General features: G+C 68.3%; 2 protein-coding genes across 2 annotated transcripts in view; one reads left to right on the top strand and one right to left on the bottom strand.

Moving 5' to 3' along the window:
* Positions 1–1098: 1098 nt before the first annotated feature.
* ARFIP2 (ARF interacting protein 2) lies at positions 1099–7203 on the bottom strand. Its single transcript, XM_088538768.1, has 8 exons — positions 7104–7203; positions 6492–6645; positions 6104–6247; positions 5404–5519; positions 2930–3151; positions 2083–2240; positions 1836–2010; positions 1099–1260 (listed from the first exon to the last, which is right to left on the bottom strand). The coding sequence occupies exons 1-8, from the start codon at positions 7200–7202 to the stop codon at positions 1105–1107; spliced, it is 1224 nt and encodes a 407-aa protein (XP_088394894.1). The 5' UTR covers position 7203; the 3' UTR covers positions 1099–1104.
* Positions 7204–16298: 9095 nt separating this feature from the next.
* The window catches only part of DNHD1 (dynein heavy chain domain 1), a 41296-nt gene continuing 35556 nt past the window's right edge, over positions 16299–22038 (top strand). Inside the window, exons 1-8 of the mRNA XM_088538771.1 lie at positions 16299–16687; positions 16887–16997; positions 17076–17232; positions 17632–17883; positions 18656–18799; positions 19310–19400; positions 20002–20270; positions 21191–21434. Of these exons, the coding sequence (XP_088394897.1) occupies positions 16299–16687; positions 16887–16997; positions 17076–17232; positions 17632–17883; positions 18656–18799; positions 19310–19400; positions 20002–20270; positions 21191–21434 (1657 nt within the window). The remainder of the gene's footprint in view (positions 16688–16886; positions 16998–17075; positions 17233–17631; positions 17884–18655; positions 18800–19309; positions 19401–20001; positions 20271–21190; positions 21435–22038) is intronic.

Consider the following 22038-nt stretch of genomic DNA (forward strand, 5'->3'; position numbering starts at 1 on the left):
CTCTCAACCAAACCGGGCTCCATCGGCACCGCGGGAGCAAAACCCGGGACTGGCGCCCACGAGAACCGGGGGCTGGAGCCGCCTGCAGCCCCGACCGAGGGGCAGCCCCGGAGCCCCCACGGAGCCCCCAGAGCCCCCACGGAGCCCCCAGCCCAGGGGGCAGCCCCGGACCCCCCCGCGCCGTCCCCATTCCCGGCGCTCCGCAGCGTTCCCGCTCCGTCGGGACGCCGGCCCTGCCCTGGTGCCACCCACACTGATTTGTACCGATTTATTCCAGATTCTTTACAGGAAGGGACGGGGAAGAGGGGGTCAGACCGTCACCAGGGAGGGGGAATCAGATCCAGACCTTAAATTACCAGGAATTAAATTAGCAAGAAAAAGAAACCGGTTCCTGTCAGGAGAAAGTGCCCAAGTGCTGCGGGTGGCGCGGGCCGAACCGCCACCGTTTGGTCCTGGTGGGGCGGCGCGGAGCTCCGGGAGCGCCGGGAACGCCAGGAATTCCGGGAGCCGCCCGGGAGCAACGCGGAGCCGGCCCGGCCGTGACCCCCGGGACAGGGAGCGCGACGGGGGCGGGAGCCGCCGGGAAGCGCCGGGCGCGGAGCGGAGCCGGAGCGCGAGGCCGCAGGGCTGCCGCGTTCCCGGGATCCGGCAGCGCATTCCCGGGATCCGGCAGCGGGCGCGCAGAGCGGGAAACGCGTTCCCGGGATGCAGCAGCGCGTCCCGGGCACCGGCAGCGGGTTCCTGGGATCCAGCAGCGCATGCCCAGGATGCAGCAGCGCGTTCCCCGGACCCCGCAGCGCGCTCCCCGGATCCCGCGGCACGGCCGGCGCGGCGGCGCTCCGCAGTCTCGGCGTCCCGGGGCAGCGGATCCGCGCGGGGCGCAGGGAGGAGCGGGATGAGCAGCCCCGGGGGGTCCCGCTCCGGCTCCGGGACATGGGACACGGAGCTGGGCCCCGGCAGCACCGGGAGCCCACCCGGCGGCCGCGTCCCCGCTCGGCCCGCGCGCCCGGCCCGGTGCCGTGATCCATGTCCGTGTTCCCCGCGCCCGGCCCGGTGCTGGTGCCGGTGCCGTGATCCAGGTCCGTGGTTCCCGGCGCGGGTCCCTCACTGCTCCTCCAGCCACGAGGGCTTCTCGGCGCCCGGCGTCTTGAGCTTGATGTTGAACTGCTTGAGCGTCTGCTCCAGCTGCTGCTGGTTCCCGGCGAAGTAGGCGGAGATGGCGTTGTGGAAGAGGAGCAGCTGCTTGTGCATCACCTTGACCTGCGGGGCAGCGCGGCCGCGTCGGCACCGGCACCGGGGCTGCAACGGGGCGGCACGGCCCGGGGCAAAAACGGAGACCCCGGGGCAAAAACGGAGACCCCGGGGCAAAAACGGAGCCCCTGGGGCAACAGCAGAGACCCCGGGGCAAAAACGGAGACCCTGGGGCAAAAACAGAGACCCTGGGGCAAAAACGGAGACCCTGGGGCAAAAGTGGAGCCCCCAGGGCAGCAGCGGAGCCACCAGGGTGGGAGCAGAAACCCTGGGGCAAAAACAGAGACCACAGGGCAAAAACAGAGACCCTGGGGCAGCAATGGAGCCCCTGGGGTGGCAGTGGAGCCCCCGGGGCAAGAACGGAGACCCTGGGGCAAAAATGGAGCCCCCGGGGCGGCAGCGGAGCCACCAGGGCAGGAGCAGAGACCCCACAAGCCCCGGGACAGCAGTGGAGACCCCAGGGTAGCAAAGGAGACCCCTGGGGCAGCAACAGAGACCCCTGCACAGCCTGGGGCAGGAGCAGACACCCCGGGGCAAAAACAGAGCCCCCGGGCACAGCAGAGCCCCCCGCGCCCCCGGCCCACCTTGTTCTCCTCCAGGAACTTGAGCTTGATGGCCACGTCGGCGCGCAGCTTCTCGTACTTGTCCTTGTGGCTCTGGAAGTGGCTCTGCGCCGCGTCCAGGCGGCTCAGCGTGCCGGCGTCGCGCGGGCCCATGCTCAGCTCCTCCAGGTCCGTGCGGTACGCGTCGTACTCCAGCCTGCGCGCGGGGACGGGGACGGTGAGCGCGGCACCGCGGCCCCCGCGCGCCCGCTCCGGCCTGGCCCCTCACCTGGCCGTCTCGTACTGCTTCACCGTCATGAGCGTGTCCTCCATGGTCTTGTTCACCAGCGTGTTGATGCTGGACACGAAGAAGTTCACGGCGCCCAGCAGCGTCTCCCCGTTCTTGCAGAGCAGCTTCTGCGTCTCCGCATTGTAGCCGAACTCCTCCTGGAGCGGAGCGGCCGCGTCGGGATCCGCAGGGACCGCGCGCTCCATCCGCACTGCGTCCGCGCGCCCCAACCCGGTGCCATCGACGCTCTCGGCCGCACGCCCGGACCCAGTGCCGTTGGCGCTGCCCAGACCCGGTGCCGTCGGCGCTGCCCCATCCGTACACCTGGACCTGGTGCCATCGGCGCTGCCGTCCGCGTGCCCAGACCCGGTCCCACCGGCGCTCCCGTCCGCGCGCCTGGACCCGGTGCCATCCGCACGCCCAGACCCAGTGCCGTTGGTGCTGCCCGAACCCGGTTCCCATTGGCGCTCCCGTCCACGCGCCCGGACCCAGTGCCATCGGCGCTCCCGTCCATGCACCCAGACCCGGTTCCCATCGGCGCTGCCCGAACCCGGTTCCCATTGGCGCTCCCATCTGCATGCCCAGACCCGGTGCCATCGGCGCTCCCGTCCGCGCGCCCGGACCCGGTTCCCATCGGCGCTGCCCGGACCCGGTTCCCATCGGCGCTGCCCGGACCCGGTTCCCATCCGCGCTGCCCGGAGCCGGTTCCCATCCGCGCTGCCCGGAGCCGGTTCCCATCGGCGCTGCCCGGACCCGGTGCCCGGACCCGGTTCCCATTGGCGCTGCCCGAACCCGGTTCCCATCCGCGCGCCCGGACCCGGTGCCCGTTGGCGCTGCCCGGACCCACCTGCAGCTCCGGCGCCTTCTGGCTGAGGTCGGCGAAGGCGTCCCCCAGCGCGTGCTGCGTCTGCAGCAGGCTGTACAGGTGCGCGGTGAGCGCGCGCGCCAGCTGCAGCACGCTCTCGTACTTGCGCTTGGTCTCGCGCAGCAGCTCGATCTGCGTCTCCAGCTCCAGGTCCACCGTGCGGGAGCCGCGGCCGAAGCGCTCCGAGAGGAGCTGCCTGGTGCACTGCGGGGAACGGGACGGGACGGTTCCGGAACCGCTCCAGAACCGCTCCAGAACCGCTCCGAGAGGAGCTGCCTGGTGCACTGCGGGGAACGGGACGGGACGGTTCCGGAACCGCTCCAGAACCGCTCCGAGAGGAGCTGCCTGGTGCACTGCGGGGAACGGGACGGGACGGTACCGGAACCGCTCCAGAACCGCTCCGAGAGGAGCTGCCTGGTGCACTGCAGGGAACGGGACGGGACGGTTCCGGAACCGCTCCGGAACCGCTCCAGAACCACTCCGGAACCGCTCCAGAACCGCTCCGAGAGGAGCTGCCTGGTGCACTGCAGGGAACGGGACGGGACGGTTCCGGAACCGCTCCAGAACCGCTCCGAGAGGAGCTGCCTGGTGCACTGCAGGGAACGGGACGGGACGGTTCCGGAACCGCTCCGGAACCGCTCCAGAACCGCTCCGAGAGGAGCTGCCTGGTGCACTGCGGGGAACGGGACGGGACGGTTCCGGAACCGCTCCGGAACCGCTCCAGAACCGCTCCGGAACCACTCCGAGAGGAGCTGCCTGGTGCACTGCGGGGGGACGGGACGGTTCCGGAACCGCTCCAGAACCGCTCCAGAACCGCTCTGAGAGGAGCTGCCTGGTGCACTGCGGGCAGGGGGGGACGGACGGTATCGGAACCGCTCCAGAACCGCTCCAGAACCGCTCCGAGAGGAGCTGCTTGGTGCACTGCGGGGGGACGGGACGGTTCCGGAACCGCTCCGGAACCACTCCGGAACCGCTCCAGAACCGCTCCGAGAGGAGCTGCCTGGTGCACTGCAGGGAACGGGACGGGACGGTTCCGGAACCGCTCCAGAACCGCTCCGAGAGGAGCTGCCTGGTGCACTGCAGGGAACGGGACGGGACGGTTCCGGAACCGCTCCGGAACCGCTCCGAGAGGAGCTGCCTGGTGCACTGCGGGGAACGGGACGGGGACGGTTCCGGAACCGCTCCAGAACCGCTCCGAGAGGAGCTGCCTGGTGCACTGCGGGGAACGGGACGGGACGGTACCGGAACCGCTCCGGAACCGCTCCGAGAGGAGCTGCCTGGTGCACTGCGGGGAACGGGACGGTACCGGTACCGGAACCGCTCCGGAACCGCTCCGAGAGGAGCTGCCTGGTGCACTGCGGGGAACGGGACGGGACGGTATCGGAACCGCTCCAGAACCGCTCCGAGAGGAGCTGCCTGGTGCACTGCGGGGGGACGGGACGGTTCCGGAACCGCTCCGGAACCGCTCCAGAACCGCTCCGAGAGGAGCTGCCTGGTGCACTGCGGGGAACGGGACGGGACGGTTCTGGAACCGCTCCAGAACCGCTCCGGAACCGCTCCGAGAGGAGCTGCCTGGTGCACTGCGGGGAACGGGACGGGACGGTACCGGAACCGCTCCAGAACCGCTCCGGAACCGCTCCGAGAGGAGCTGCCTGGTGCACTGCGGGGGGACGGGACGGTTCCGGAACCGCTCCAGAACCGCTCCAGAACCGCTCCGAGAGGAGCTGCCTGGTGCACTGCGGGGAACGGGACGGGACGGTTCCGGAACCGCTCCAGAACCGCTCCAGAACCGCTCCGAGAGGAGCTGCTTGGTGCACTGCGGGGGGACGGGACGGTTCCGGAACCGCTCCGGAACCACTCCGGAACCGCTCCAGAACCGCTCCGAGAGGAGCTGCCTGGTGCACTGCGGGGAACGGGACGGGACGGTACCGGAACCGCTCCAGAACCGCTCCGAGAGGAGCTGCCTGGTGCACTGCGGGCAGGGGGGGACGGGACGGTATCGGAACCGCTCCAGAACCGCTCCAGAACTGCTCCGAGAGGAGCTGCCTGGTGCACTGCGGGGAACGGGACGGGACGGTTCCGGAACCGCTCCAGAACCGCTCCAGAACCGCTCCGAGAGGAGCTGCTTGGTGCACTGCGGGCAGGGGGTGTCAGGAGGGTGAACGGGACCGCCCGGAACCGCTCCGGAACCGCTCCGGAACCCGCGGGGCCACCCGGGGCCACTTTGGACCCCACAGGGCCACCCAGAGCCACTTTGGACCCCGCGGGGCCACCCGGGACCGCTCCAGAACCGCTCCGACCCCGCGGTGCTGCCCAGAGCCGCTCCGGAACCGCTCCGGAACCGCTCCGGACCCCACGGGGTTGCCCGGGATGGCTCTGGAACCGCTCCGGAGCCGCGGGGCTGCCTGGAACCGCTCCGGACCCACTCCGGAGCCGCGGCGCCGCGCGGCGCTCACCTTGTACGTGTTGATGCCCCACTTCTTGACGATGTCGAACTTCTCCACGGCGATGCCGCGCACGACCTCCTCGCCCGCGGCGGCGGCGCCGGGATGGGCCGGGTGCAGCGCGGAGCCTGCGGGACGGGGCCCGGGTCACCGCGCGCGGCGGCGGGGACGGCGCCGGGCGGGGACAGCCCTGCACGGTGTCACCCTGCGCCGCCACTGCGCTGCCCGCAGCTGCCACCGGGCACAGTGCGTGGTCCTGCGTCATAGCATAGAGTGCCAGTCACAGCGCGTGGTCCTGGGGGACAGTGTGTGGCCCTGGGGGACAGTGCATGGCCCTGGTCACAGCATGTGGCCCTGGGGGACAGCGCGTGGCCCGGGGTCATAGCATATAGTGCCAGTCACAGCACATGGCCCTGGTCACAGCGTGTGGCCCTGATCACAGCGCGTGCCCCTGGGTGACTGCACGTGGCGCCGGTCACAGCACATGGCCCAGGGTGACAGCGCGTGGCTGTAGTCACAGCGCGTGTCCCTGGGTGACAGCACGTGGCTGTAGTCACAGCGTGTGGCCCTGGGTCATAGCACATGGTGCCAGTCACAACACGTGGCCCTGGGTGACATGATGTGGCCCTGGTCCCAGCACACGGCGCGGGCGCCCTGACGTGGAGGCCTGGCGCAGGCGGAGGCCGTGGAGGCCGCGGGGGCCCGTCGGTACCTGCGGCAGCGCCGGCCGGGGCGGCCATCCTGCTGGCGGCAGCGGCGCTGGGGGACACGGACGGTCCTCGGGGTGAGTGAGGGGTGACAAGACGGCCTGGAAACGGAGGGGCTGGCGGGGGCGGCGGGGACAGCGGGGGGGACGGGGGGACAGGGCCGGCGGGGACACGGGGGACAGCGGGGGGACGGGCGCGTGGGGGCAGCGGGGACAGGGACAGGGGACACCGGGGACGGAGGGCGTCGAGGACGGGGCAGCGGGGACGGGGCAGAGACGAGGGCGCCCCGTGAGCGCGGGTGACGCGGGGCTGCCGCAGAGGCCACCCGGGAGCACCGGGAGCTCCGGATCCCGCAGCGGGCCCGTCCCGGCAGCACCGGGTCCGTCCCGGCGCCCGCGGGGATCCGCGCTCCGGGACCGCTCCGGGGCCGTGACCTGCCTTTGACGGCGCCCGTGGCCACGACGCCCTCGGCGCTGCCGCCGTAGCCGCCGGACACGATGCTGGTCTCGTTGAGGTTGGGCCCCGACACCATCACCTGCTGCAGGTCCTGCGGGACGGGAGAGCTGGCGGCGGGACCGGGCGGCGGCACCGGCACCGACCGGATCCGGGTGACCGGCACCGACCCGATCCGGGCACCGGCGCCGACCGGATCCGGGCACCGGCACCGACCCGATCCAGGCAACCGGCACCGACCGGATCTGGGCACCGGCACCAACCCGATCCGGGCACCGGCACCGACCCGATCGACCGGCACCGACCCGATCCGGGCACCGGCACCGACCCAATCGACCGGCACCGACCCGATCCGGGCACCAACCTGATCCCAACCTGATCCCGGCACCCACCGGCTCCAGGATCCCCCTTCCCTCCCCGCTCTCCCCGTTCCCTCCCCACATTCCCCGTTCCCTCCCTGTTCCCTCCCCGTTCCCTCCCCACATTCCCCGTTCCCTCCCCGTTCTCCCCCCGCTCCCTCCCCGCTCCCTCCCCGCTCCCCCCGTTCCTCGCCTGCTCCAGCCCGTCGTCCTCGGGCAGGCCGCCCGCGTCGCCGTTGCTGCTGATGGGGATCTCCATGGTGGCCGCCTTGCTCATGATGCCCTCCGCCATGGCCGGGCCTGCAAGGACACCGGGCCCGGCGCCACGTCCGCGCCGCGGCCTCGGCCCGCCCACCCGAGCGCCGGTAGCGCGGCCCGGCCCGGTTCCGGTTCCGGTCCCGGCCCCGCCCACCTGCGCCGCCCCCGCCCCGCCGGGACCCCCCCGGCCGCCCCGGAGCGCGATCCGCCTCGGCCGGGGACGCGCCGGAAGCTGCGTCACAGGCAGCGCAGGGGGCGCCGCGAGGCAGGGCGGAAATGGCGTCACCGGGAGGGCGCGCGCGGCAACAGCGCCGGGCGGAACAGAGACGGAAATGACAACATCCGGGAAACGGCGGCCCGAGGCGGAAAGACCGGAGAACACTCAGGGGGCCGGAAGTGGCGTCACGCGTGCGGGCGGAAGTGCTTGTAGGGGCATGGAGCAGCACGGGGAGCAGCAGCTCCGCAGCGTGAGGCCGGGACCGGGACCGGGAGGGGCGGGGCCGGGAGAGGCGGGGCCGGGAGGGGCGGGGCCGGGACCGGGCGGGGCGGGGCCGGGAGGGGCGGGGCCGGTGCGGAGGCCCTGGGGCCTTCCCGGCGGGTGCGGGGGGCTGCGCCCGGGGCCCTGTTGGGGCGCGCGGGGGCTTCGCGGGGCGCCCGTGGGGCCGGGGGGGGGCGCGGGGGCTGCTGCGGTGTCAGCGGGTCCCGGGGGCTCGGGGGGGCTCCTGGGGGGTCTCCACACGGTCCCAGGTGTCTCCGCGCGGTCCCCGGTGTCCCCACGGGCTCCCGGGGGTCTCCGCGCGTTCCCCGTCCCCGGTCGCGCCGGTCCCGGTCCGCGCCGCGGGGGCCATGGCTGTGCTGGCCGCAGCTGCGGGACTTCCTGCTGCTCTACAACCGCCTGACGGAGCGCTGCTTCCGCCGCTGCGTGGCCGACCTCAACCACCGGCTGCTGTCGGCGCGCGAGGTGCGGGGGGGACCGGGGGGGCGGGGGGGGGACCGGGGGGGGGACCGGGGGTCACCCGGCACCGGGAGCGCCGGCCCCACCGCCCCGTCCCGCCCCGTCCGCAGGAGCGCTGCCTGGACGGCTGCGCGGGGAAGCTGCTGCGCGCCAACCACCGCCTGCTGCGCGCCTACGTGGGGCTGCTGCCCGCGATGGCGCAGCGCCGCGCCGCGCAACAGCCGAACGTACAGCCGGACCCGCAGCGCCGCGCCGCGCACGGCGCCGCCACGTAGCTGCAGCAGCGTGAGCAGGGACTGCAGCGGGACCCCGCGCTGCGGAGCGGCGGCTCCCCGGGCCGAGAGCCCCGTTCGAGCCTCACACGGGACCCAGAGCCCCGTTGGATCCCGCACCGGGACCCAGAGCCCCGTTCGAGCCCTGTGCTGGGGCCGGGAGCCCCGTTGGATCCCGCACCGGGGCCGGGACGGAGAGCGGGCGCCACGCTGCCGGCCGGCCGGCCTGCGGGAGCCCCGGCTGCAGCGGGCCTGAGTGCCACCGTGTTCCGGGAGAGCGTCCGGTGACAATAAAGGAGCCTTGGAGAGAGGAGTGTGGAGAGAGGGGTGGCAGGGGGACAGGGGTGACGGGGCCGTAACGGTGGTGGGGCCGGAGGGGTTGACAGGACCGCGGGGTGACAAAGCAGAGGGGTGACAGGCAGAGGGGTGATGGGGCCACGGGGTGACGTGGGGTGGGGTAACGGGGGATGCGGGGGGCGGGGCCGGGGTCGCTGCCGGCGGGAGGAGCGGCCCGGGGGCGGGCGCCGCGGCGGAGGGCCCCGCCCACAGGGGGCGGGGCTCGGGCGGGGCCGCGCGGCGCTGCTGGGGGGCGGGGCGAGGCGGCGGGGGCGGGCCGCGCGCCTGGCGGCACCGCCCCGTGGCGTCACCAGGGGGCGGAGCGAGGGGGCGGGGCCGGGCCGCGCGCCTGGCGGAGCCGCCCCGTGGCGTCACCGGGGGGCGGGGCGAGGCGGCGGGAGGGGCGGGGCTCTGCGCACGGCCCGTGGCCGCGTGCCCGCAACGGCGGCGCCGCGCGCTCAGGTGGGGGCGGGGGCGCCGTGTCCGGGACCGGCCGTGTCCCCGCGGGCCCCGACCTCTGACCCCGACCCCTGACCTTGTCCCCCGTCCCCGTGTCCGCCGTGTCCGCCCCGCCTCCCGCCGGGTCCCCGTCCCGGGACCGCCAGGTGACCGTTTCCCAGACGTCCGTGCGGGTCCCCATCCCCGTGGCGACATCGGCCGCGTCCCCCACGCGCAGCCCCATCCGTGCCCTTGTCCGGCCACGTCGCGACACCCTGTCCCCATCCCCGTGGCCGGTCCCGCTGCGGCCGTCGCCCCCGCTCCCAGCCCGGCCGCTCTCCCGCAGGTGCCGCGGACGGGACCGGACGGGACCGGACGGGACCGGACGGAGCGGGACGGGACGGAGCGGCCGTTCCCCGGGGGCGCCATGGGCGACGCGCGCCCCGCGGCGGCAGCGGGACCCGGAGCGGCCCCGTCCCCGGTGTCCCCGCAGCGGCCGCGCAGGTGGGTGGATCCGCCGGGCGGTGACGGCTGCGGGCGGCTCCGCGAGCACCGGGCAGAGCGTCCCCGCGAGCACCGGTACCTCCCCGTGAGCACCGGTACCTCCCGTGAGCACCGGTACCTCCCCGTGGGCACCGGTACCTCCCCGTGAGCACCGGAGCCTCCGTGCATCCTGCACCGCATTGCACCGGGCAGAGCGTCCCCGTGGGCACCGGTACCTCCCGTGAGCACCGGAGCCTCCTCGTGAGCACCGGTACCTCCCCGTGGGCACCGGTACCTCCGTGCATCCTGCACCGCATTGCACCGGGCACAGCGTCCCCGTGGGCACCGGTACCTCCCCGTGGGCACCGGTACCTCCCCGTGGGCACCGGAGCCTCCGTGCATCCTGCACTGCATTGCACCGGGCACAGCGTCCCCGTGGGCACCGGTACCTCCCCATGAGCACCGGTACCTCCCCGTGGGCACCGGTACCTCCCCGTGGGCACCGGAGCCTCCCCACGGGCACCGGAGCCTCCCCACGGGCACCGGAGCCTCCGTGCATCCTGCACTGCATTGCACCGGGCAGAGCCTCCCTGCAAGCACCGGTGCCCCGGTGCATCCTCCTCTGCTTCCCGCCCTGCACCGGTACCTCCGGTGCCCCGGTGCCATCCTGCACTGCGCTGCTCCCCGTGCTGCCCTGCGCTGCGGGCACCCAGTGGGTGCAAATCCCAGCAGGGGTGGCAGAGGTGGCAGATGTGGCAGGTCTGACAGATGTGGCAGATGTGGCAGGTCTGGCAGAGGTGGCAGCGGTGGCAGGGGTGGCAGCGGTGGCAGGGGTGGCAGCAGTGGCAGGGGTGGCAGGTCGGGCAGCGGTGGCAGCGGTGGCAGCGGTGGCAGGTCTGGCAGGTCTGGCAGTGGTGGCAGGGGTCGTTCAGATGAAGCTTTTAGGCTGATGGAATCGCCCGCTGCAGCTCCATGAGCTCCGTTCCGGGGTCTCTGCAGGCAGAAGGTGCCGCAGGCTCTGGGGGCTGCGGGAAGGGGAGGTGGGTGCAGGGGGGCCCTGCGGGACGGGCAGGAACGGGGTGACCTGAGACAGCGGGAGCGAATCAGGAACACGGGGCTGCGCGGACGGGAACGCGGCGCTCGCGGCGGGATGGGCGCGAGGTCTGCAGCTCGGCTCTTAAACCTGCCCTTAAACCTGCCCTTAAACCATCCACCCGCCCCGCAGCCCCTAAACCTGCCCTTAAACCATCCGCCCGCCCCGCAGCCCCTAAACCTGCCCTTAAACCATCCACCTGCCCCGCAGCCCTTAAACCTGCCCTTAAACCCGCCCTTAAACCATCCACCTGCCCCGCAGCCCCTAAACCTGCCCTTAAACCGTCCGCCCACCCCGCAGCCCCTAAACCTGCCCTTAAACCGTCCACCTGCCCCGCAGCCCCTAAACCTGCCCTTAAACCATCCACCTGCCCCGCAGCCCTTAAACCTGCCCTTAAACCCGCCCTTAAACCATCCACCTGCCCCGCAGCCCCTAAACCTGCCCTTAAACCATCCACCCGCCCCGCAGCCCTTAAACCTGCCCTTAAACCATCCACCCGCCCCGCAGCCCCTAAACCTGCCCTTAAACCATCCACCTGCCCCGCAGCCCCTAAACCTGCCCTTAAACCGTCCACCTGCCCCGCAGCCCTTAAACCTGCCCTTAAACCATCCGCCCGCCCCGCAGCCCCTAAACCTGCCCTTAAACCATCCGCCCGCCCCGCAGCCCTTAAACCTGCCCTTAAACCATCCGCCCGCCCCGCAGCCCTTAAACCTGCCCTTAAACCATCCACCCGCCCCGCAGCCCCTAAACCTGCCCTTAAACCATCCACCTGCCCCGCAGCCCCTAAACCTGCCCTTAAACCATCCACCCGCCCCGCGGCCCCTAAACCTGCCCTTAAACCGTCCACCCGCCCCGCAGCCCTTAAACCTGCCCTTAAACCATCCACCCGCCCCGCAGCCCCTAAACCTGCCCTTAAACCATCCACCTGCCCCGCAGCCCCTAAACCTGCCCTTAAACCATCCGCCTGCCCCGCAGCCCTTAAACCTGCCCTTAAACCATCCACCTGCCCCGCAGCCCCTAAACCTGCCCTTAAACCATCCACCTGCCCCGCAGCCCCTAAACCTGCCCTTAAACCATCCACCTGCCCTTAAACCATCCACCCGCCCCGCAGCCCTTAAACCTGCCCTTAAACCATCCACCCGCCCCGCGGCCCCTAAACCTGCCCTTAAACCGTCCACCTGCCCCGCAGCCCCTAAACCTGCCCTTAAACCGTCCACCTGCCCCGCAGCCCCTAAACCTGCCCTTAAACCATCCACCTGCCCCGCAGCCCTTAAACCTGCCCTTAAACCGTCCACCCGCCCCGCGGCCCCTAAACCTGCCCTTAAACCGTCCACCCGCCCCGCAGCCCTTAAACCTGCCCTTAAACCATCCACCCGCCCCGCAGCCCCTAAACCTGCCCTTAAACCATCCACCCGCCCCGCGGCCCCTAAACCTGCCCTTAAACCGTCCACCTGCCCCGCAGCCCCTAAACCTGCCCTTAAACCATCCACCTGCCCCGCAGCCCTTAAACCTGCCCTTAAACCATCCACCCGCCCCGCAGCCCCTAAACCTGCCCTTAAACCATCCACCCGCCCCGCAGCCCCCTAAACCTGCCCTTAAACCATCCACCCGCCCCGCAGCCCTTAAACCTGCCCTTAAACCATCCACCCGCCCCGCAGCCCCTAAACCTGCCCTTAAACCATCCACCTGCCCCGCAGCCCCTAAACCTGCCCTTAAACCATCCACCCGCCCCGCAGCCCTTAAACCTGCCCTTAAACCATCCACCCGCCCCGCAGCCCCTAAACCTGCCCTTAAACCATCCACCCGCCCCGCAGCCCCTAAACCTGCCCTTAAACCATCCACCTGCCCCGCAGCCCCTAAACCTGCCCTTAAACCATCCACCCGCCCCGCAGCCCCTAAACCTGCCCTTAAACCGTCCGCCCACCCCGCAGCCCCTAAACCTGCCCTTAAACCGTCCACCTGCCCCGCAGCACGTCAACCTGCCCTTAAACCATCCACCTGCCCCGCAGCCCTTAAACCTGCCCTTAAACCCGCCCTTAAACCATCCACCTGCCCCGCAGCCCCTAAACCTGCCCTTAAACCATCCACCCGCCCCGCAGCCCTTAAACCTGCCCTTAAACCATCCACCCGCCCCGCAGCCCCTAAACCTGCCCTTAAACCATCCACCTGCCCCGCAGCCCCTAAACCTGCCCTTAAACCGTCCACCTGCCCCGCAGCCCCTAAACCTGCCCTTAAACCATCCGCCCGCCCCGCAGCCCTTAAACCTGCCCTTAAACCATCCACCCGCCCCGCAGCCCCTAAACCTGCCCTTAAACCATCCACCCGCCCCGCAGCCCCTAAACCTGCCCTTAAACCATCCACCTGCCCCGCAGCCCCTAAACCTGCCCTTAAACCATCCACCCGCCCCGCAGCCCCTAAACCTGCCCTTAAACCATCCACCCGCCCCGCAGCCCTTAAACCTGCCCTTAAACCATCCACCCGCCCCGCAGCCCCTAAACCTGCCCTTAAACCATCCACCCGCCCCGCAGCCCTTAAACCTGCCCTTAAACCATCCACCCGCCCCGCAGCCCCTAAACCTGCCCTTAAACCATCCACCTGCCCCGCAGCCCCTAAACCTGCCCTTAAACCATCCACCCGCCCCGCAGCCCCTAAACCTGCCCTTAAACCGTCCACCCGCCCCGCAGCCCCTAAACCTGCCCTTAAACCATCCACCCGCCCCGCAGCCCTTAAACCTGCCCTTAAACCATCCACCCGCCCCGCAGCCCCTAAACCTGCCCTTAAACCATCCACCCGCCCCGCAGCCCTTAAACCTGCCCTTAAACCATCCACCTGCCCTTAAACCATCCACCCGCCCCGCAGCCCTTAAACCTGCCCTTAAACCATCCACCCGCCCCGCGGCCCCTAAACCTGCCCTTAAACCGTCCACCTGCCCCGCAGCCCCTAAACCTGCCCTTAAACCATCCACCCGCCCCGCAGCCCTTAAACCTGCCCTTAAACCATCCACCCGCCCCGCAGCCCCTAAACCTGCCCTTAAACCGTCCACCCGCCCCGCAGCCCCTAAACCTGCCCTTAAACCATCCACCCGCCCCGCAGCCCTTAAACCTGCCCTTAAACCATCCACCCGCCCCGCAGCCCCTAAACCTGCCCTTAAACCATCCACCCGCCCCGCAGCCCCCTAAACCTGCCCTTAAACCATCCACCCGCCCCGCAGCCCTTAAACCTGCCCTTAAACCATCCACCCGCCCCGCAGCCCCTAAACCTGCCCTTAAACCATCCACCTGCCCCGCAGCCCCTAAACCTGCCCTTAAACCATCCACCCGCCCCGCAGCCCTTAAACCTGCCCTTAAACCGTCCACCTGCCCCGCAGCACGTCAACCTGCCCTTAAACCATCCACCTGCCCCGCAGCCCTTAAACCTGCCCTTAAACCCGCCCTTAAACCATCCACCCGCCCCGCAGCCCCTAAACCTGCCCTTAAACCATCCACCCGCCCCGCAGCCCTTAAACCTGCCCTTAAACCATCCACCCGCCCCGCAGCCCCTAAACCTGCCCTTAAACTGTCCACCCGCCCCGCAGCCCCTAAACCTGCCCTTAAACCGTCCACCCGCCCCGCAGCCCTTAAACCTGCCCTTAAACCGTCCACCCGCCCCGCAGCCCTTAAACCTGCCCTTAAACCATCCACCTGCCCCGCAGCCCCTAAACCTGCCCTTAAACCATCCACCTGCCCTTAAACCATCCACCCGCCCCGCAGCCCCTAAACCTGCCCTTAAACCATCCACCTGCCCTTAAACCATCCACCCGCCCCGCAGCCCTTAAACCTGCCCTTAAACCATCCACCTGCCCCGCAGCCCTTAAACCTGCCCTTAAACCATCCGCCTGCTCTGCAGCGCTCGAACCTGCTGTGTGCGCCGCGGGTGTCTGCGCTGGCCAGAGAACAACGGGGTGTCTTTGATGGGGTGTGTTCACCCGGGCGATCCCAGCACAGTGTCACACTCCGGGATTATCCTCTCGGCCCTGGGACCATCTCCCTCCTTCCCGTCCGCGTCGGGCTGCGGATTCTCCGTGTCCCCGGCTGCAGCAGTGACACGGATGGCTCTGGTGCTCATGGGCTCTGGTGCTCATGGGCTCTGGTGCTCATGGGCTCTGGTGCCCTCCGGCTCAGCCGTTTCGGGACCCTGATCAATGTTTGTTGCTGATGCGCTCAAAATAACACCAGGTTTGGGATCAGGACAGATGGGCAGAGGGCACTAAGGACTTTTTCTCTGTTTTTTCTTGCTACGGGCTGCTCCGAGCCCTGGGATTATGAGGATACATATTCCAACGAGTGCTCGCTGCAGATTCCAGTTGCTCTATGTGGCAGTGACGGGTTTTTGCTTTCGGGCCTCCAAGTCGTGGAGCAGGAGCGCGAGGCCGATACCCAGTGAACTCCAGCTATGAAGCTGTTGATGCCTGAGCCGTGGGAGACGGCTCCATCTAAACAGTCGCTTGGAAGCCTGTCCAAAAGCTTGGGAAGCAGATGATTTTCCCAGGTGTCCCAAGATCTTCCGATTCCTGCGCCTGTTTCCCTGCTCCGTGACCGAGTCAAGGACTCCTGGCCTCGTTTGGAGGGGACGCCGGTGCGGAGGCCTCGGTTCGGTCTCGGTGCTGCCCGTGCGCGGTGTCTCCTCAGCCCCGTCCGTTCCGTTCCAGGCCGGGTTCGGACACGGGCCCCGTCCCGCGGGAGGAGGCGGCCGCCCCGTCCCCGCGGCCCCTCAGCGGCCTCCGGGTGTGCGAGACCCTCCTGCGGCACCGCGAGCGGGACGCGGTGGATCGCGTCTACCTGAACCCGGCACCCAGCGGGCACTGCCGGTGAGCGGAGCGGGACCGGGGTCCCAACGGGACAGCCCTAAAGGGGGACCCTAAGGGGGATGTGGGAAAACAGGGACAACACTCTGCGTGGGCGGAGCGGAACCAGGGTCCGAACGGGACAGCCCGGGGACCCTAAGGGGATGTGGGACAACAGGGCGAGCGCTCCGCGTGGGCGGACACTGGGAACGGAGGGTCCATGTGCCCGGTCAAGGGGGTCTCCGGTGAGGACCGCGGGGACCTGGGTGGCCTCTGGGGCCATTTCCCTGTGACCTGGAAGGGGACAAGACCTGTTGGTGACTCTGTGCTCGGGTGTGATCCATTACGGGCCGGTCAGTGTCGATCCCGCATCCGCACGCACCAATCCATGGTGGACGACTCGGCACAGGCACCGTTACCGGCAGAGCCTGCGGCCCTTACGTGTCCCCGGTGCCGATTGGTCTGTGCAGCCGCCCCCTCCTCCACGCAGCTCCCGGGAATCACTCCCGAGATCCCGGGGCCGGGAAGGCAGCCCCATGCGGCCCCGTGTCGCGAGGAGCGAGTGCCGCGGCGCTCCCCGCTCCCGGCCGCTGCGTCCGGGTGCCAGGGGAATTTTCCCAGGTTTAGATGCAGCTAAGGTCTGGCTCATCACTACTATATCTTCCCCCCAAAAAATAATAATAAAGCGGGTGCTTTAATCTGGAATTCCTTGAGGGAACATCACAGCCCCTATGTGGGAGGCCCGGCTCGCTGAGCAAAGCGGCTCTTCCTGGTGGAGCACCAGGAATTTTGTGTTCCGGAGCTTCCCTCCCACGCGGGTTCCCCCGGGCCGTTCGGGGCCCCCGTCCTCGCCCGGGACCAGCGGCCGTTCGGGCGCGTTCGCAGCGCGCGGCGCTGACGCGTCCCCGTCCCGCAGCCCCTGCGCGCTGGTGGCCATGCCGCGGCGGCGCGCGGCGCCCCAGCACTTCGTGTTCTCGTCGTTCGGCGTGCTGCACGTGCACCCCGAGGACGGCGCGCGCGCCCACACGCTGGCCGCGTGGCACCGGCAGGCCCGGCTGTGGCGCTCGCTCTGCTGCCTGCCCCTGCTGCGGCACGGCCTGGAGCGCAGGGCCTTGGCCAGGTGGGCGATGCCGGCGGAATTCCCTTCGGGATGGGAATGGGGAACGGGGAATGGGGGGCGGCCCTGCGGGAGGACGGGATGGAGCTCGGGGAACGGCTGGGGACGGCGCCGCGGGACGGCGACGGCGGCGGCTGCGGGGGGACCCGCGCGGGGGACACGTGCGCTGCCCCCCGCGCCGTCCCCAGCGCTGTCCCCGCAGCTGGCGCAGGAACGCGACGCGGCGCCGGCTGCGGAGGCGCCGCGACGCCCTGGGCCGCCGCCTGCTCCCGGCCGTGCCGCCCTTCGCGGCCGCGCTGCTGCACGTGTCCAGGTGCTCCGGCCGCGCGCCCCGTCCCGCCGCGCGCCCCGCGCTCCGCCCGCGCTGACCGCGCTCCGCTCCGCGCCGCAGGCTCCTGCAGGAGCTGCGCTCCGTGCGCTGGCTGCCGCAGGACGACGCCGCGTGCGTCACCTTCCCCGCGCTGCAGCGCGCGCTGGCGCAGGACGGCGCCCGCGCCCGGCGCCTGCTCCGCAGGTTCTTGGCCCTCTGCTCGTCCATCCTGGAGCTCGTGAGTGCGGCTGGGTCCTGCGGTGGCCTCGGTGTCCCCCCCGCGGTCCCTGTCCCCACACCCGTAAAGAGGAGCCCAGGCCTCTCCTGTCCTCCGATGTGAGGAATCATACGTGCAAGGTTGGGATTTGGTGCTGCAGAACTCTGGGCCCTGCATCCAATGCGCTTAGTATTTTTAAGGAAAGAGGCCGTTAGCAAACTGTGCTCGATCGTCTTCTATACTGCCTTCTTTCCCCAGTCATAGGAGAAGGAGCCCTGATCCCTCCGGGTCTCTCCAGCGTGTGGGGCTGATCCAAGGAGGGGATGGGGCTTCTCCCGGGATGGTTTTTAGGAACCTGCATCCTTGGAGCATCTCCCACCCTGGACGCTGCTGCAGCTGCTGCGTTTGCTCCCCGCGCAGGTGCGGGACGACACCTACGCGATGGTGCATGGGCTGCAGGCGCAGGCGCAGGGCTGCAGGCCCTGCATCTCCAAGGGCTCCCTGCACAAGGAGCGGCTGCGCCGCGAGCGCCTGCGGAAGCGGCTGCGGCAGGCGCAGTCCTGGCTGCAGCGCCTCGGCGCGCTGGCCAAGCTCACCAACCTGCTCGTCTGCCAGAACCTGGTGTCCCTGGTGCAGCAGGAGGTCACGGCGTTCGTCACCAAGGGCCTGCGGGTGAGGAGGGAGCTGCAGCTTTGGCTGGTTTTATCAAGTGATCCCGTTACCTTCCCCCTTGATCCCGTACGTTGCCCTATGAGGAGAGGCTGAGGGAGCTGGGCCTGTTCAGCTGGAGAAGAGAAGGCTGAGAGGGGACCTGAGCAGTGTCTAGAAGTACCTCAAGGGAGGCAGTGAGGGGGATGGGGCGGCCTCTTTGCACTGGTGGCCACCGACAGAACTAGAGGAAACGGCCGGAAACTGAAACACCAAAAGTTCCACAGGAACTTAAGGAAAAATTCCTTCCCAGTGAGGGTGCCAGAGCCCTGGAACAGGCTGCCCAGAGAGGTTGTGGAGTCTCCTTCTCTGGAGATCTTCAAACCCGCTTGGACGCAGTCCTGTGCCACGTGCTCTAGGTGACCCTGTGTGTGCAAGGGGGTTGGACTAGATGATCTCTAGAGGTCCCTTCCCACCTCAAGCATTCCATGACCCTATGGTTCTACCTTGCCCTGTCCAGCTCAGCCTAGAGACGCTGCTGGAGCCTCTCCGAGCGCTCGTCCTTGCTGCCCTTCCTCCCTTTAGTTGGGGTCCTTGGAGACGTCCCGCTGCGGAGCAGGGCTGTGCAGCAGAGCCGCCCAGAGCCCCTCGTGCCCGGGACGCGCTGCGGATCCCTCTCCTTTCCTAGGATCCCTCTCCTTTCCTAGGATCCCTCTCCTTTCCTAGGATCCCTCTGCTCCCGGGGAGAAGCCCTCCCGGAGGACGGTTGCTCTCGTCTGTGCTCTCTCCCGTACAGGCGGACGGCGTCAGGCGGAAGGCTGTTCTGGGGGTGCTCCTGGTGTTCGATGGGGACAGCCGGCTGGTCCCCCACCCCTCCAGCCAGCAGCTGCGGAGCTGCCTCACGGGCGCCCTGCGTTCCGTGGTGGAATCGGTCCTGCAGGTCGGTGCTCAGGCTGCTCCTTGCCCTTCCTGGGTCTGCTAATTGCACGCAGATCCGTAGAGCTTCCTTGTCCCATGGTGTGTCCTATCCAACGTCCTCAGACAAAGGCAGAATTCGTTCTTATGTCAGTCTTCTCCCAACGCGTCAAAGCACGGGAGGTCACGCAGTGCTCGTGAGTGGGAACACTGGCCATTTCCATGCAGGGTCCCTGGAAAGATCTGGAGGAGACAGATGCTTCCAACAGGTTGTGTGGGAACAGTGAGGATAGAGGAGGGATCTTGAGGAAGGAGCCTCATTTCAAGTCATTGCTCTCCTGGCTGGGGAATGCGCAGAAGGGCCGATCCTGCCTTCCAGCACGGATGGGTCCATAGGGCTTTGCCTGAAAAGCAGCCGTGTCTGTTATGCAGTTCCGTGCGCTGGAGAGGGGTAACACCTCACTCAGGAGAAGTGATCCATGAGGAATGCTCTTCTTCAAGCACTTGCTGACTTCTGACTCTTTTCTCCCTGTAGGTGACCCAAAATTCGGGAAAGAGCCAAGAGACCCGTCCTGAGCAGAACTGTGCAGACCAAGACAGTCCTGAAGGGCAATGTGTGGCCAACAGTGGGTACCTCTGCACCCCGGGCACTCTGCTCGTCATCACTTCTGCACCTTCCTTGGTGGCCGAAGTCCTGAGCACGGGGGGCTTTACTTGAGGGTGGATGAACGTCTGCCCTATGAGGAGAGGCTGAGGGAGCTGGGCCTGTTCAGCTGGAGAAGAGAAGGCTGAGAGGGGACCTGAGCAGTGTCTAGAAGTACCTCAAGGGAGGCAGCGAGGAGGATGGGGCTGGTCTCTTTTCACTGGTGGCCACCGACAGAACTAGAGGAAATGGCCCCAAACTGAAGCACCAAAAGTTCCACAGGAACTTAAGGAAGAATTTCTTCCCAGTGAGGGTGCCAGAGCCCTGGAACAGGCTGCCCAGAGAGGTTGTGGAGTCTCCTTCTCTGCAGATCTTCAAACCCGCTTGGACGCAGTCCTGTGCCACGTGCTCTAGGTGACCCTGCGTGTGCAGGGGTTGGACTGGGTGATCCCTAGAGGTCCCTTCCAACCTCAACCGTTCTATGGTTGATTCTATGTTAAACCAGAGGAAGAAGGGACATTTCCTTTGCTCACTAGTGCTGAGGGAAGGTACCTGCTGAAGCTTCTTTGTGTCTGTTTGCACAGGTGCTAGGAAAGCAAATAAGAGCAATGTTGAAAACCAGGAATTGGAGTCCCCCGGTGAAGTGTCCATGGGTCAATCTCCCGAGGTGCTGTGTGAGCAGGAGCCGCAGCTCATCCTGCCCCTGGACCTGAAGGCGGCCGGGTGTCTGAGGGTGACGGGACACCAGGTGAGGAGCCATTATCCACTGCCATCATGGGACCAGCTGTCCCACGACCTGCATACGGACAAATGCATCCAAGAAGCCTCTGAGCAGCAGCGGGCTTTGCTGGAGGTGAGTGGAAAAGCTGGGGTCGTGGCTTGAGATCTTCCTGCTGTGTGTGAACGTGGTAGCAGATGTCGGAGCACTTTTCTCTCTGGTCCAGAGCTCCAAAAGAGCCTGATCCTCCTCTCCAGAACTGCCCTTTGGTAGCCTTGCTAGAGCCTCTTACACCTCTAAGCCCTGCTCTGTACATACTCCAGCCTTGCTAGAGCCTCTTACACCTCTAAGCCCTGCTCTGTACGTACTCCAGCCTTGCTAGAGCTTCTTACACCGCTAAGCCCTGCTCTGTACATACTCCAGCCTTGCTAGAGCTTCTTACACCGCTAAGCCCTGCTCTATACGTACTCCAGCCTTGCTAGAGCTTCTTACACCTCTAAGCCCTGCTCTGTACGTACTCCAGCCTTGCTAGAGCTTCTTACACCGCTAAGCCCTGCTCTGTACATACTCCAGCCTTGCTAGAGCTTCTTCTCCTCCTCCTCTGTGCCCACCCTGCTCATATCAGATATATCCAGACCATCTCTTCCTGATATGGCGCTGCCATCCCTTCAGGTGGCAAGTCTGCTTCCTGCACGGTGCGTTTGCTAGGAAAGGCAGGGACAGACTCGCGGCTGAGCCGGTCTGAGGTTCCTTGATGCCTCCAGGTCCTCTGGTCAGACGTTCCCCTGTTCGTAGTTAGTCTGAAATTTTGGGAAAGCCCCGTAAAGATGGGTGCTAACGTGGGGTCTGGAGCACGGGGCAGCCCTTCTCAGCATCGCGTGGATTCTCTTAGCAAGCTCTGATGGTGGGCAGGGTCAGCAATGAGAAATGCCTCCTGTTTGGATGGGGCCGTGGGGTGAGTGTCGCCCTGAAGACGGGCGGCTCCGTTGGGAAGGCCCATGGAGGAGCCCGGCACGGCCCTGTCGCAGCCTGAGCCCCACGCGCCATCCCGGCAGGCGGCAATAGACGAGATCCAGGAGATGTGCCGGGAACACGAGTGGGTGGCCGAGATCCACCGGTTCGCGCGCGGCTGGAGCGCCGCGGAGCTGGAGCGCATGAGGGACTGGCCGGCCCGGGATTACGTGCGGAGGGTGACGCAGCTCCGCGCATGGGCAGCGCGCGTCCGAGAGGTGCCCCCCGAAATGGTCACGCGCAACCGGCTGCTCCTGGTGGACTGCAGCAACATCCAAGAGGAGATCGGTGAGGAAGGCGCGGATGGACGGGAATGTCGTGACCCAAAGCAGGGATCAGGGGACTGCAAATCATAGGGGAGGAGCAGCAGGTCCACGAGGGCTGGGAGGGATACGGGCGCTCGGATGGCAGCTGATCCCGAGGGAAGGGGCAGGAGGGCTGTGTGGATCCCGGGATCCGACGGCCGATCCCGAGGGAAGGGGCAGGAGGGCTGTGTGGATCCCAAGGGAAGGGGCAGGAGGGCTGTGTGGATCCTGGGATCCGACGGCCGATCCCAAGGGAAGGGGCAGGAGGGCTGTGTGGATCCCCGGGATCCGCTGCCAACAGCCGATCCCGAGGGAAGGGGCGGGAGGGCTGTGTGGATCCCCGGGATCTGCTGCTGGCGGCCGATCCCAAGGGAAGGGGCAGGAGGGCTGTGTGGATCCCGGGAGCTGCCGATGGCCGATCCCGAGGGAAGGGGCAGGAGGGCTCTGTGGATCCCAAGGGAAGGGGCGGGAGGGCTGTGTGGATCCCGGGATCCGCTGCCGGCGGCTGATCCCGAGGGAAGGGGCAGGAGGGCTCTGTGGATCCCAAGGGAAGGGGCAGGAGGGCTGTGTGGATCCCAAGGGAAGGG

The sequence above is a fragment of the Tinamus guttatus genome, unplaced genomic scaffold (genome assembly GCF_059628265.1).
Source record: "Tinamus guttatus ecotype Peru unplaced genomic scaffold, ASM5962826v1 Tinamus_guttatus_pri_ptg001164l, whole genome shotgun sequence".
NCBI classification, from domain to species: Eukaryota; Metazoa; Chordata; class Aves; order Tinamiformes; family Tinamidae; genus Tinamus; species Tinamus guttatus.